The sequence below is a fragment of the Osmerus mordax genome, chromosome 16 (assembly GCF_038355195.1).
Source record: "Osmerus mordax isolate fOsmMor3 chromosome 16, fOsmMor3.pri, whole genome shotgun sequence".
NCBI classification, from domain to species: domain Eukaryota; kingdom Metazoa; phylum Chordata; class Actinopteri; order Osmeriformes; family Osmeridae; genus Osmerus; species Osmerus mordax.
The window spans coordinates 12361072-12377107 of NC_090065.1; the positions used below are offsets into that span (position 1 = coordinate 12361072).

Consider the following 16036-nt stretch of genomic DNA (forward strand, 5'->3'; position numbering starts at 1 on the left):
AGTTGTGAGTTTCAGAATCATCAGGTCATCTCTATGTAATTACAATGTGTTTGAATGGATCTTTTACATTTCTCTCTAAGTCAGTGGTTCTCAATCCTGGTCCTTAACGAACCGTTAATTTGAATCAGGTGTGTTGGAGCAGGGAAATATCTAAAACATGCAGTGCAGGGGGTCCCGAGGACCAGGATTGAGAACCACTGCTAAGTAACATCAAATGTGACATTTGTGAAGTCTGCAAGGAACAGAAAATTGGCCTTTGGTTTAGAACCAGAGGTTGGGTTCATAAATCCATAAAGGACAGTTAAGGGGCCTAAAAGTACTGACTTAGGTCACTACTGCCACCTAGTGAGGAGTCTGCAAAACAGCAGCATATGTGTACCAGCACTAATCAAGATGTTTCCACCATGATGGTGAAAGGGAATGGCGCCTATGGAGCTTGGGCCTCCCAGAAAGCTTTGTGGATGTAGGTCACTTTATCCACGGTATGCAGACAGGATTCTTGAGCATTCTGCTTCGATTTGGCCTGCTTCCATAAGAAGAGTCACAATTTAGAGGCGGCCAACCAGATTTCCTCAAATCACAACAGAGATGCACAACATTACAAATTAATAAGGCTATTGTTCATAACCAGTAGGGTGGATACAATGTCATCATGGCTTGTATCTGACACAGCCTAGGTGTTGGCTTACAGAGGTAATGGTGGATGTGGGTTCCTTGTCCGTGGCCTGCAGTGACATACAGTCTCTCACCAATGATGTGCTCAATGCCTAATGACTGTCCGATGTTGTTTATTAGACTTAGAGAGCAATATAAAACGCATGACATTAGCATTGACATTCCACCTGTCACCCATATCGGGGTAGGATTCCTCCAAATGTTCAAAATGTTTCTTGTACTGCAGGGGTATACAAAAGCGCATCAAATCCTGACTGGTGCGGTGATACGCAGCCCGTGTCGCATGAGTCACGAAGGCAGAGATGGCACAATGTAAACAGGAGGCGGGTTTGCTATGCCTAACTTGTCGGTTCTCTGCCTATTAAACCCCGAGTTTGTGAGCCACGACATTGCTTCTCGATTGTCATTGGACAGTTGAATTGTCGATTAAACGGCGAGGCGCGGCGCTGCCTCGCAATTATCGCGGCTGCGTAAAAAAAAGATTAATCTGTCAGAGGCGAATTTGGCTCGGGATGAGGCACTGACGTCCATCTAAGCATAACGAACGATTTGAAAAGATGATTATTGCATAGAGCATTTATCAAACCGATGCTCCGTTATAGCAGGTGGTGCTGGTAGCCTCGCTTACATCGCGCAGGATCTGGACCTTGGCGCTGTTGCTTATTTCCTGCCGCTTCAGAACTGGACAGCGACAGTAACTGGTTTGCTTGGACATTGAAAACGCCAAGGGAACCTTGAGAAAGGGTAATGCCAAATTCTAATAGATTATATTAAAGACGATTTCTTCGTTTGTATCTAATTATTACTATATTGCCTTTAGGCACCACTGTATTCTAAGCGACACAAATCATTTCAACCTCATACACGTAGCCTGTAGGCTGTAAATTCGAACGCAAGGATTTAGAGATGTATATATAGACCTGGGTTGTAACAAGGATTTGCACTACAAATGCCCTTGAAAATAATGGTGTGTTGGTGTGTGTGCTGGCGGTAGTGGCAAGCAAACTGCGCAATAGTCTGTCCTTCTCGCTCTCAACATTTTTCTCTCCTCAGTCAATTCGACCCTTGCTTGGCTCGGGGCAATGCGCGGCTAGATGACTTCACAACATCTACAAGTACGGTAGCCTGGACAATATAGCACCGCATCCCCCCCGATCTCCATTCTTTGATCTCGAGTCCCCAGTCTGCAGACACCATGGGTAACCGTGGAATGGAGGACCTCATCCCGATGGTCAACAAGCTCCAGGATGCTTTCAGTACCATTGGTCAGAGCTGCAATCTTGATCTGCCTCAAATCGCAGTGGTTGGCGGACAGAGCGCTGGCAAGAGCTCTGTGCTCGAGAACTTTGTGGGCAGGTAAGTGAGCAACGCGTAATTGACCACCATAAATAGATAATCCTTGTTTGTAAGCCTAAGGACTGTCGTGGCACGTGTCAGTTCGTCCACAGTTGTAGACCATTTATTACTCATTTGATTATGTTCGGTTTTGCTATGATGACGCGCACAGTTCGGTGTCCCCATTCTACTCTCATTCGCCGGTGTAGTCACCATCTTATTTTTAACACACTTTTAACGTATGTATGACAGGGGAGCCGGTATTTGGGTTACAGCAATCCCTACGGGTAGCCCATTCACGCTCACATCAACCCCTGAAATGTCAATTTTCGTGATTAAATGTTTAGGTAGGCCTATCTAGGTATATGAGGTTTACACAGGACTCCATTATTATTTCAAAACTATACTGCAGAAGTAGAATTGCAAAACACTTACTCCCATATGGACTAGCACATAATTTAAATGTCAGATATATATCCTTTGAAATGCATTAAGTTTTTTGAAACGACTAGGTGTGTACATTTGATTTCATATTTACAGATGTTGTGCATTTACTGCTGTAACATGATGTATGTAATGTACAGTTCCTTGAGATGTTTATTTCCAAAAAAGTATAGCAAGAAAGTTAAGAAATCAGTAGATTTAAGATCATGATGCTAAACATCATCCATCCATAACCTGTTCCTGTTCTGTAGATGAACCTACCGTATGTAAGGAGACACCGGTTGATAAAACAACCGATCTCCTCTTTCGTGGGTGCACTGGGGAGGGTATCCCTGGTATCTATAGTTACAGATTGATGCACGGACTCAGTCAGCATCATCAGTCAGGGACCTGTCACCCCAGAGACCTGCGATGCTGAGTAATGACCCATCTGTCTAGAGCGGCCCCCACAGAGCTGAATAGCCATCTTTTTGGGGGGGAAACCCTGGAGGCCTCTGGATCAATATATGTTAATCTAGAGCTGTTTCAATTTGGCTGTTAATATTAGCCAAGCTGTGAGGTGTGGCAGAGAGCCTGAATGTATGAATTGATGTAAAAGTACACATTAGGAACACACACACACATCACTGCAGTAAGATATGTATAGATCAAGGTTGTGGTTTGTAAATCATACTCCTTGTCCTGTCATAACACACCATTTCATTTGGACCTTTCATACATGAGGTCAATCAGATGTGCACATTAAAAAGCATCAGTATCAGGTATGTCAGACATTTGGTGTGTCCTAGTGGCCAAGTAGCAAAATCTACTCATGAGATGCATTACATGAAAGGTGATGAAGTGATATCAGGTCTGGAGAATGTAATAGCAAAGGCATGTCATTTGATTGTTTGGAAGCACAATTATTTGTACATCCCAGAAGCAATTTAGCAAGTGGCATCTTCATTAAAATGTCATAGCCATCGCAACCTCCGTTTTCATATCCAGTTAAACCCCTCCTCCTCACTGTGTCCTGATTGGCTGTCTTTCCTCAGGGACTTCCTGCCCCGTGGCTCTGGGATTGTCACCCGTAGGCCCCTCGTCCTGCAGCTCATCAGCGCCAATGCAGGTGAATACACACACATACCCATACACACACACACACACACATTCTTTTCCATAGAGATCAACATGACTCTGTTGCTGTATCTTTCCAGAATGGGCCGAGTTCCTACACTGCAAAGGGAAGAAGTTCACAGACTTTGACGAGGTTCGCCAGGAGATTGAGGCGGAGACCGACCGCATCACCGGAGCCAACAAGGGCATCTCTCCGGTCCCTATCAACCTGCGTGTTTACTCTCCACACGGTGAGACAGCTCCCCTCCGCTGACTGTCCCCAATGTCCATCAGTCGAACATTCTCACATCCCTATCGGATCTCTATCTACACCAAACTGCTACTGCCAGGAGCCACACGTGTCTACTGGTGCCCGTGCCGTTCCGGATTAAACACAACACTCCCGAGCTGGTAGATGAGTTCACTCATTCAGTGGAGCTGTGTGCCCCTTCTGTCTCCCTCGCTGTAGTGCTGAACCTGACCCTGATCGACCTGCCCGGCATCACCAAGGTGCCAGTGGGCGACCAGCCGGCGGACATCGAGCAGCAGATCAGGGACATGATCATGCAGTTCATCTGCAGGGAGAGCTGCCTGATCCTGGCCGTCACCCCGGCCAACAGCGATCTGGCCAACTCGGACGCCCTCAAACTGGCCAAAGATGTGGACCCCCAGGGTGAGTGAAAAAACCCTGGACTATAAACACAAGCCTATACAGCATACACCTGTATATGCATCGTCTGTGGTTAATTTGTTTTACGTTCATCTTTGCAAGTGAACCACCGTAATGGAACAATGTAGGTGTATGAGCCACTGGGAGTGATGTCCCATAGAAAAATAGACATGAGGAGATATGGTTAGTTATTTGGGTTAGCCTTAAAGCTTTGGTGTCAACCTTATTAGCCTCAGGTCCTGACCCCTCACCTCCCCACCCCTCACGTCCTGCCTCTCTCCCCTCCCCAGGCCAGAGGACCATTGGGGTGATCACAAAGCTGGACCTGATGGACGAGGGCACGGATGCCCGGGAGATTCTGGAGAACAAGCTGCTGCCTCTTCGTCGAGGTGGGAGTCGCACAGCCTCACGCCTTCTCTGTCTCTTCTTTCTCTCTCTTTCTCCCTTTATATCGCTTTCCATCGCTCTCTTCCTCTGTCTTTCCCTCTCTTTCTCTCACTCTCGTTTCTCTTTGTACTTCTCTTCTCTCTGTAGTTTTCTCTTCAGCTGTCTGTGCACTCCCTCTATCTCACCCCCGCTCTCTCAGTCACAGACCCTATCATCAATGTCCCAATATGTCCTCAATATACAATATTGGAGTTAATCTCCTCGGTGTTATCCTTTTAATTGCCCCCCTACCCCTCTCTCTGTCTCTCCCTCGGGTGGGCGGCTCTCAGGTTACATCGGCGTGGTGAACCGCAGTCAGAAGGACATTGATGGACGGAAGGACATCAAAGCAGCCCTGGCAGCTGAGAGGAAGTTCTTCCTGTCTCACCCGTCCTACAGGCACATGGCTGACGGCATGGGGACCCCTCGCCTGCAGAAAATACTCAACCAGGTAGGGGGCCGCTCTCTCAGTGCACTGAACCAGTCACCTCTTCATATCTGTCTATACTCAATGGTAGAGTACATCTCCTTTTTAGGATGCATGCCAAAATGTTGACACAATGTTCTAACTGTCTTTAGTTTATTGTATCCTAGAACAAAGAATTCCACCCTCCCCCCCCTCCTTTGGATTATGCAACCTTTCAATGCAACAAAAAACTCAAAGCCTTAATCTTCTTAGCAATGTCAAATTGATGTATTTTGCTGGTGCGCGTGGCCTTTCCATAGCAACTGACCAACCACATCCGAGACACCCTGCCGGCGTTCCGCAGCAAGCTGCAGACCCAGCTCCTGGCTCTGGACAAGGAGGCCGAGGAATACCGCCACTTCCGCCCAGACGACCCCTCCCGCAAGACCAAGGCCCTTCTGCAGTGAGTAGGCCGGTCCACATTCATCAACAGGCAAGTCCCCAGAACTAAACTCCCTTTGTTGCGATGGCTCTGCTTGTGTGCCGCTGCAGGATGGTGCAGCAGTTCTCCGTGGACTTTGAGAAGAGGATCGAGGGCTCAGGAGACCAGGTGGACACGGTGGAGCTGTCCGGTGGAGCCAAGATCAACCGCATCTTCCACGAGCGCTTCCCCTTTGAGCTGGTCAAGGTGATTCCGTCACAGCGCTCTCCTCACCACGCTGGCCTCTCTCGCTCTCTTGTGGTTTTTTCCTCTTCTCAGTCTTTCTCTCACTCAAAAGGGTCTCACTCTTTTGCTCTCTCTCTCTTATCTCTGTTTTATTTTCTCTCTTTGCGCTTTCTCTCCTTCTCTTTGTTCTTCCTTTTTCCTCTCTGTCTTTCTCTCTCCTCTCTCATACTCCCCCTCTCCCTCTCAGATGGAGTGTGATGAGAAAGAGATGCGTCGGGAAATCAGTTACGCCATTAAGAACATCCATGGTATCAGGTGGGTGTTTACTGGCACTAACCTCCACATCCACACACACACACACTTCCCTTCCCCTGTGTCGGCCATCTTGTCTTCACTGCTGTCCTCTTCCCTGACTCTCCAGGACTGGCCTGTTCACTCCAGACATGGCCTTCGAGGCCATAGTGAAGAAGCAGATAGTGAAACTGAAGAAGCCCTGCATCCAGTGTGTAGATATGGTCATCCAGGAGCTCATCAATACTGTTCGCCAGTGCACCAACAAGGTAAACACATTATTATACAATACAATATCCAATCCAATAAATATATAATATAATATAAAATATTATAATATAATATACTATATTATATTAAACATGGCATCATATGGTGTCTTTCAAGAGTGTTTTTTATTTCTGGGGAAATGATGGATGGATGGATGTTGTTGCTTTCCAGCTGGAGTCATTCCCCAGGCTGCGAGAGGAAACCGAGAGAATTGTGACCTCTCACATCCGAGACAGAGAGAGCAGGGCCAAGGACCAGGTAACATACACACACACATACTCATACACACTTGCATACACTCAAGCATACACACACACACACTCTCGTGGACTGTAAATGTGTGTATATATGAATCACTTAAATGTGGTTCTGTGTGTCCTTTCCATGACAGGTTTTGTTGCTGATTGATGTCCAGCTTTCCTACATCAATACCAACCATGAAGACTTCATTGGCTTTGCTAAGTAAATGTCTAATGGCTTTCCAGTATGGTACTCATCATAATGTACTCATTTTTCACTTATGCAAAGTGCAGTAGAACCACATAGGAGGTAGCGAAAATTGCTTCAGCCATTTAGAACCACACATTCATACTGTATAGACACCTTTCATTTGCTTAACCTCTTTTTCACTGACTACTCTCTTTTTCTCTAACTCGGTGTCTCGCTCAATTTACCCATGCCTGCCTGGCTACACATCTCTCCACGTTCCCCATCTTCTCTCTTCCTCACCGTCTCCCACACATGCTCTCCTCTACAGTGCTCAGCAGAGGAGCAGCCAGACCAACAAGCAGAGTTCAGCAACAAACCAGGTGAGCCACTCTTCCTGTTTCACACTCAGGGGAGGGAGAAGGTCGGGCACAAACAATTAGGGGCACTGAGGGCTACTGGTTGTTCTACTAAGAAGCGATAGGGCTACTGAATAGAACCAGATATGGTGACTGCGCTGCATTAATTGGTCTGCTATTTATTTGTAGACACACACATGTAGAGACACACACCTAGGGTTTTAATTTTTTTATTTTGCATGTTGTACCCTTTTCGAGTTAATTTGTGTGCATATTGTTTGTTCGTTGTTATTTCAGTTCAATTCATGTTTGTAAGTTTTTTTGAATTTCATTATTATTATTATTTTTTAAACTTTATTTATTTATTTTTTACATCATCAATGTGTTGAGACATCTCCCTCTGTTTAAACCCCTTTTATGTCACCAAGGTGCCCCCATGCATTTCATCCCAATCCCTTAGTGAGATTCTGAGCTGCCCTGTAGTGGGCGTCTGGTGGTAAGTATTCCTTACTGGGGGGTTTGTCTTTAGGGTTGGTTGCCTGCAGTTACACTTTTTGCCCATAGGGTGGTGCTCTATTGTGCCATTTGCGTGTTCTGCTTTTTTTTCCACATCTCTGGCTTCTATTGAGGAATGCAAACATGATCTCACCTAACCGCTGCAGCTTTTAGCTAGCTGCGTACGGCACAAATTTGAGTCCCGAGGTTGTATCAGACGTGGTGCCTGTGTGCATAATGGTACCCAGCCCCTAGGTGTTTTAATGCCTCACTTCCTTCCTGTTCTAGGCCTCCTCTCCTCCTGCCTCAGGCCTGATAGTAAGAGACCAGTTTAAGTTGTACCACTGCAGAAGGCCCTTTGACCATAGGGGGTTACCTGCTAGATTTAGGCAAAAATCTTAGATTTGTTTGACAAACAATACAATCCTCTCTTTTTTTGGTAACCCCCCTTAGTGAATCTTGGGCTGTCCAAAAACACTTAACAAATGAATCACCTAACTCTATGCCACTGGCTTGTGTGTGTAAATGGTTGATACACCTAACAAAGTTAACTTGTAGCACTTCTCTCTGGGGTATGGTGGGTTTGAGCTGTAAGCACCTAACACACGGGTCACCTAACACCGTATCAGACTTGTGCTTGTGGCTGTCAGCACAGTGCCTTGTGTGAGCCCGCACTGCCACTCAGTGACATGTTCAGGGTCTGGTTTGTTCACAATGAAACACACACTCACACAGTAACTTGGAGTTTGGCACCCTTCATCGCATTTTTAATTGTCAGCCATCAATGATTTGTGATCGATAAGACTTGTGAACTTGAATGAAATGGTTTGATGAGGTGCTGAACACTCCGGTGGAATGGAACGCTCCTGTCTATACTCTCCCCAGTGCCTCCTCCTTCTTTGCATAGTGCTGCTATTGTGTTCACAACTGACCTTTGCCCTTTTCCATCCCCCATCCCCCACCCCCCCCTCACCCCCACCCCCACATCCTAGGTCATCCGCAAGGGCTGGCTGACCATCAGCAACATCAGCATCATCAAGGGAGGAGCCAAGGAGTACTGGTTTGTGCTGACTGCCGAGAGCCTGTCCTGGTTCAAAGATGACGAGGTGAGGACCGCCCACCGTTTACAGAATGTACCCAGTCCTCGTTAGGCATATGTTGCTGAGACATGTGACCAGAAACTGATAGATTGCAGCTGGTTATGGGTTTATAAATTCCAAGGCTAAACATTCATTGGTGCAATCGTTCAGTGTTGGGCATCGTATCATCCATACCCGCTTAGCTTCTGAGTCATAGCGTCTGAGTCTTGTCCCCTGATTGGTTGGCTTTTGGTGTTTCCACTCTCAAGGAGGTAACATTGGTTCTTTATTGGTCAGATGTTGTGTCCATTATAACTTGACGGGCTGGTGTCTGTCTGCCTGTCTGTGCCTGCTGTACAGGTTCCAGGAAGTTCTGCACAGCAAGTGTAGACAGGCAGACACACGGCAACTCCCTCAGACAATCCGGTCAGCCGCTGGTCAGTGGTTGACATCACACAAATCATGGGTTAATTGTAATCTGTGCACATTCTGGTGTAAGAATGTTTTTTGTGCTACCTTTCTACTCTGTCTTCTACTGAAGTTCCCTTCTTTACTTTTTTTTCCCTCTCCACATCTCTTTTCTCATTCCTGGGGTTTGGCAATGTGGTTCTGTTTCCACAATTGGGACATTTCCAAATCCCACACCAACATCCCTACATATTCTCATGCAGGGGGTACACAAAAGAATAGTTCATCCCAGTATTTTGTGTTAATTATTCTGAATGGTCCCTTAGTATTGATGAGGATTGGTATAAATCTCCGATACCCTCATAAACACTTCTGCACTTCAGCTTGTACATTTCATACACACACATACTAATTCGAATGTGCACACACACGCATATAAAATGACCCAAATGTAATGTACACACACAGGCCAACTGACGTGACACGTAAGCGCACACACACTCATGAATACCATGGAACCACAAGTTCCTCTCTTTTTCATGGTGCATTTGGAAGCAGAATTATTCAGAGTAAAATCACAGGTTTTCACTTCCATACAGCCATAAGCCTCCACTGATTTGCTGAGGAGAAACACTCCGTTAAATGGCAGGGCTCTTTCTCCTATTTTAAAACCAACTTGATTACATGAACTATAGCTCAGAATTTGAATCCAAAACTACAGATTCTAATATCATCTTAATTTTTGTTCAAGATTTACTCCACTACCAGTCTTTCGATTTACTGTCAGCATCATCACTGTTACTAGACTAGAACTCTGCCCAACACCCCCAAACATTTAGTGACCTGAGTTTACACTTTATAATAGCTGTTTTTATTACACTAATTCTAAACTATTATTCTTGCCAGCCCCTTGCCTTGTGTTGGACACTAATGTTGGACACAATCACCATTTTCTCAGTATTTCCTGTGTTCTCCCAGTCAAGCAAAAGATCACACAAAAAAGCATCTGATTAGTTGAAACATGAGTTGATTGATTGGCTGCTTGTCCGTTACTCCTCCCTCTCCATGGTAGACCACCACATCTTTATCCCAGCTCCAGACCAACACTCGCACATAGCTGTTGCACAATACATTTTACGAGATTACTTTTACAAGACACACAGGATAGAAATTAAACAAAACACGCTTTTTTTCACAGCAATTTCAAAGTCTACAGTTAGTGTCGACAGTCGGAGATATACAAGTTTATTCCACAAAATGCTTTTGTAATGTGTTTGAAAGTACATCATTAGGAGATATGGAAAATAGATATTAGATTGCTTTGAGACCACTGAAAACCAAAACAGACACAGTGAAACATTTCGAAGAACCAGTGACCACACATCAAACCATATGTGAGCCCTTTCCAGAGCAGCCCCAAAGAGAAGAGCTTCCATGCTCAGTCTAACCAATGTGCAGACTACTGTACACTAGTATGACAATGAACAGGTAGTCTGAACACTGGGTGGACGGAGCCGGAGTCGGTGGGAGTCCGGCCTGGTGGGGACTCAACCGTTCCTGAGTAGGTGCCTTACAGGGTTGCGGTCTGCACCCTCCCTTCTTTCTTCTTCTCCATTTTGGCATCAAGGAGTTGGAATCTCCCTCTCATCTCAAACCCCCCCAAAACTGGGTTTTGTCTTGTCCGCTTTGGCGCTTTTGGTGCTCTCTGTTGCTTGTTTGCTTTGTTTATTTGTTTGTTGATTCGGGTCCCGCTCCCCTCGCGCTCCTCGCTGGTCAGGCCGGCCATGTAGAGTATCCAGCTTTGACGTGGCACATTCTCTCAGACGACCGGGACAGACTGCCTGCACGTTCAGGGAGGGGATATTACAAAAAAGAGGGAAAGAGAGAGAGAGAGCGAAAGAAGGAGTGTGAGAGAGGAGGGAAAGAGTGAGAGAGAGGAAGAGGGAGGGACACATGTGACCATATATGGGATGAAGTGACCCCATGGGGGAACAGAACCCAAAAAGGTCTACAACGTTACTTCTTCTTTCTCCCTTTCTCCCCATTCTTTCGTTTTTGATCCTAACGAGACTACCAAAAGCTCTCCGGGGACATCCGAGCAGAGATGATCGGAGGATAGGAGCGCCACTTTTGCAAATCCATCTTGTGTTTCTTTCTTCAGCTCTCCCTCGCGTTCTCCAAACCTCCCTTTCCATAAGTTCCTTCCCTCCCTCCCTGCTTCTCTGTGTCTGCGTGCTGTTAAGCAGTACCAGATGTTGAGTCTTAACGCCAGGCTGTCATTTAATCTCTCCCTCTCTCGCTCCCCGCTCGCTCTCTCTCCCAAAAATCAGGCAGGAAGTGGGCCCCTCTGGAATGGAAAGAAAAAATATTGAAGAAATAAAGAGGGGGAGGGATAAAAGAGAGAAAGAGAGAGAGAGAGAGGGAAGAGAGATGGAAGGTGGGATGGAGAGATGGAGAGAAGCGTTTTATTTGATTTTTTTTATTCCCCTCTTCAACTCCTTGCAGGCGCACTTCAAATCTGTCATGCGTTCATTGCGCCATACGAGCAACCTCCTTTGTTGCTGCACTCAGAGCCGGTTTTACACATACCTCTCTAGTCTCTGGACATCTGTGGTTCCCCTTTCCTCACCGTACCCTGAACGTTTCCTCCTGCTCCATCCCCCCGCCCCCCCCCCCCACCCCCACCCCCCCTCCTTCTTACTAACTCACCGTGGCCAACGACTATGTCTTGACCCACACAGTAATGACTTCCACATGTGGGATCTCTCCCTTTCCACTCTACCTCCCTCCCCCTCCCTCCCTCGCCCACCCTCCGTCTACCTCCCACTCTCGTTCCTCCCCTCATTCCTCCTCCCATCTCCCCCTCCTTGCTCCCCCTCTTCCCCTATATGTGTTCCCCTAGTTATCGATATTTATTTCCCTTCATCATCACGCCAGGCGCTCTTGTAAACAAACCAACAAAGCTAACTCATGGTTGATATCATGGCTAAGCCATTTGAGTACGTTCTATCTAGACGATGTTTTACCTTGCAACCCAGTGCCCCTCCTCATTCTTCTTGGCCACTCTTGCTCTCTCTCTCTCTGCCTCTCAGGAGAAGGAGAAGAAATACATGCTCCCTCTTGACAACCTGAAGGTCCGCGACATTGAGAAGAGCTTCATGTCCAGCAAGCACATCTTTTGCATTTTCAACACTGAGTCGAGGTTAGTTAAACTGACCTAACCTAATTTAACCATAAACAACCATTTCTACAACCGCTAGGTGTATACCACACACAACCTGCTGTCGTAGTGTTGTAGCAACCACTGCTATCTCCACGATTACTCATTTCTGTCAATTACTGTATTCATTATAAACAGTAGAGGGAGACAGAAACCACTTATGCTGATGGTTGTACATGTCTGTTTGTGAGTGTAGACATGCTAAACAACCCAATGTGTCCCTCTGAGTGACTTGAAAGTAGTTTAACACTGTTGTCTGTGCTGGGGTTGGTCAGGAACGTGTACAAGGACAATCGCTCCTTGGAGTTGGCCTGTGATACACAGGATGAGGTCGACAGCTGGAAGTCCTCCCTTCTGCGTGCGGGAGTTTACCCCGAGAAGATTGCTACCGTAAGTCCTTTTCACTTCCTGATACGTCATCAAAATATGTCACCTACTGCCACCCCCTGTCCCCTTTCCTCTTTTCATACAAGATATTACTTACACATCATTGCTAACTTTTATTTTGGGAGCTCTTGGGTGGTCCCTATGGTGGACGGTGGGTGGGGGATGGGACCCCTTATAGCGTGAAACCCCCCAAGTTGGAATCTTTCTTACCTCAGCTCACGCTCCCATTGGCTCCTTCTTTCTCCTGCTATCCCTGTCCGCTGTGACCTCTGCGTTGTGTCTCCCCTCTCGTCCTCGGTCCTCCAGGTGGACACGGAGAGCACTACCACCACGGAGAACTTCTCCATGGACCCCCAGCTGGAGCGGAAGGTGGAGACCATCCGTAACCTGGTGGACTCCTACATGGCCATCGTCAACAAGTGCATTCGTGACCTCATGCCCAAGACCATTATGCACCTCATGATCATTAATGTGAGTGGTGACGGTGGCGCTGGTGTCATCATGTCCGACGCATTAGTATCGCGCACACGACATGGACACTGACATACACAGCATATGTAAGTTTTACAGGAAGAGGTAAAGTAACAAGAGTCAGATATGGAGTTCTAAACATGTAGCAAAAACTAAAAAAGGTTACAAAGCACTTTATCAGCTGTTGCGATACCATCCTCCACCACTAGGTGAAGGACTTCATCAACGCAGAGCTGCTGGCCCAGCTGTACTCGGCCGGGGACCAGAATGCCCTGATGGACGAGTCCCAGGAGACGGCCCAGAGGAGGGATGAGGTGCTGCGGACCCACCATTCCCTGAAGGAGGCCCTGGCCATCATAGGAGACATCTCCACCACCACCATCTCCACGCCACTGCCCCCGCCCGTGGACAACTCCTGGTGTCCCTCAGCAGCCGGCCGCAAGTGAGCCTGATCTCTCTCACGTCCGCGGGGGCGTTCAGGTGTTGCTTCCACGGTATCTGTTCTGTTTCGGAATGGCAATTCACGAAAGAACTGAAAACGCCCCGTTTCCCCTTCTCCAGGTCTCCCCCGGCCAGCCCGACCGCTCCGAGGAGGATGTCGTCGGGCCAGCGTCCCGCTGCTCGAGGGGCCCCACTCCCTCCCAACCGCCCAGGGCCCCTGGGCCCCTTCAACAACACCGCTGACAGCCCCCAGGTTCCCAGCCGCCCCAACCGTGCTCCTCCCAGCATCCCCAGGTGAGTCCTTTCCAGATGGACGTGCAGAATGGTCAAGACGCACACTGTTCTAGGTTTTACTTTAAGATTAAACCAGAACAACATCTGGTAAAGTCTTAGAGCGAAACCTCTTAGACCTTCCAAAATAGGTTCCCTTTTTTCTCCTTTGCTGACGTTGTCTCTCTCGTTCTCTTTAACTCTTCACGTACAGCGTATTATTCTCGGCCCTCTATGAATGCTAACCACGTCTTTTTCTTCTCCCCCCGCTCTTTTCACCTGTCACCTCTCCTCCTCTCCTTCTCTGCCCCTCCTTGTTTGTTTGTTTAAACTGCTACTCATCCTCCCCCCCTAGTCGGCGACCCCCACCCTCTCCAACAAGACAAGCTCCCCCATAATCGTCCATTGGGGTCCTTTCTTGTGAGCTTTGCCCTCCCTCTCTGTCCCTCACCCCTGCCCCCCATATAGAATATACTCTACCCCCTAGTCCCTTAATGTAGACACTGAGCCCCTTTGCCCCCTGACCACTGTCCCCCCTCCCGGCCAGGTGATGACGTCCACGTGTCCATGTACAGTATGGTGCTTGTCTTGTGGTGTATCTTTATGTGCGCTTGTGCTCGCCTGTGACCCAGGATTGCTTAGCAAATCCAGTTCTGAGTACCAGCCCTGCCCCCCCGCCATCGTTTCCTGCCCCCCTCCCCCTTTACACTAACCTTGACCCAACCTGCTTCTTCATATCTCTCAGCAGTGGCACTGCCCTACACTATTCCAAAATGCAGCATGGCACATAGGCTGCTTTTATTGCATGTTTGTGTGTGTGTGTGTGCGTGTGTGTATGTGTGTGTGTCTGTGTGTGTGTGTGTGGGGGGGGGGGGTGACTAATTTGCCTATAAGTAGGCTACGTTTGTTTTAGTATATTACATATATTATACAACGCCCCATATGTGTGTTATTGACTTGATGTTCAATTAGCAATGAAAGGTTTGTGTTAGAATGTGTGTGTTGGTGGGTGCGTGTGTGTGTAATATATACAGTATAATTATACATATATATGATATGTGTATGGGTGAGCGTGTGCTGACACATGTGCATGTATCGTCTGTCTGCACGTTGTTGACGTTTCTATTGTGTTTCTTTTCATGGTCAAAGCTGTTAATAAATCATGACCCTTGAGAGTAATTTGATGTTGGATTTTTGTGAGTTTCTGTGTGTAGTAACAGCCATATGCACATAACAAGACTGGGAAGCACCTTCAGTATGTCTTTAAGAAGAAATGCATTTCAATGCATTTATAATGCATTTTATCATATGTGGATGCCTGTGCTGTGTCACTGGTCAAGTTGCAAATCTCTCACTCTTAAGCTCAAACTCACACTCGCTAACTGGACAGAAACGCTCCGGCCACCTCAAGAAAAGGAGAATTTTGATCTTGCTTCTAACATGGCAGGATACAAATGTCTCTTTGTGTGAGAAACATTGTAAGAAGTCCACATAGCTTTTTCCTCAGGTTGGATGCATATCACAAGCCATTTCTTTCCAATCTATAACCTCCCTGCCCTCCACCACTTCTGAGCTATGGGTCCAGTCAGCCTATGTGTCTGAGCTTAAGGTGGTTTCGTCAGTGTAAAGTGCTCTCTGTCAGTTTGTTCATGTGTATGTGAGCCTGTCCTCTATTGAAACACTGTTCTGCTGTATGTAGATATTAATAAGGAGGTATAACTATTGACTATAATGACCTCACTAAGATCTAGTGCTTATTGTTCTCTATGTCTCTATTGATACACTCTCTTCTCTAAATTAGACTGCCTTATTGGCATGGATACGTATTGCCAAAGCTAACTATAGAAAGAGTCATACAGTGTCATGCAACATACATGTTTCCTAGTTATATGATGAGATTGTCTAAGGAGGACATAGATATTACTTTGAATTGGGGGAAATTAATCAGTTGTAACTTGCTGTGTATCTGTATCTCTCTCAAATAAACTTTATTTACTCTCCCTCATTCTTTGTTCATGGTTTCTCTTGATATATTTTTTTGTCACAGGCACATTGAGTACTTTTTCACTGAAACTGGAACTACACATTTCGACCAGAAGATGGGGCTAGTGACATATCACTCACTGTCTTTTAGACCTATTTCGGTAGGAAGTCAAATTACCATACTAAAATGATTTCATTTCTTATGAGTTATGAAGTGC

General features: G+C 46.7%; 1 protein-coding gene across 1 annotated transcript; it reads left to right on the top strand.

Annotated features, from left to right (window-relative positions):
* The first annotated feature begins 1151 nt into the window (after positions 1-1151).
* dnm3b (dynamin 3b) lies at positions 1152-15826 on the top strand. The gene is made up of 21 exons (XM_067252701.1): positions 1152-1419; positions 1729-2031; positions 3489-3562; positions 3651-3800; positions 4019-4222; positions 4510-4608; positions 4936-5096; positions 5372-5514; positions 5604-5739; positions 5966-6033; positions 6140-6278; positions 6451-6537; positions 6671-6741; positions 7037-7088; positions 8552-8665; positions 12139-12248; positions 12542-12656; positions 12960-13124; positions 13334-13566; positions 13686-13859; positions 14191-15826. Exons 2-21 carry the CDS (start codon positions 1871-1873, stop codon positions 14231-14233), a joined length of 2499 nt encoding a protein of 832 aa, XP_067108802.1. The 5' UTR covers positions 1152-1419; positions 1729-1870; the 3' UTR covers positions 14234-15826.
* Positions 15827-16036: the final 210 nt, after the last annotated feature.

Excerpts from the sequence above, each read along its gene's own strand:
- dnm3b (XM_067252701.1), top strand. The coding sequence starts at position 1,871 with ATGGGTAACCGTGGAATGGAGGACCTCATCCCGATGGTCAACAAGCTC. Across the intron at positions 3,801-4,018 it reads GCGTGTTTACTCTCCACACG|TGCTGAACCTGACCCTGATC; the intron begins GTGAGACAGCTC and ends CCCTCGCTGTAG. Across the intron at positions 4,609-4,935 it reads GCTGCTGCCTCTTCGTCGAG|GTTACATCGGCGTGGTGAAC; the intron begins GTGGGAGTCGCA and ends GGCGGCTCTCAG.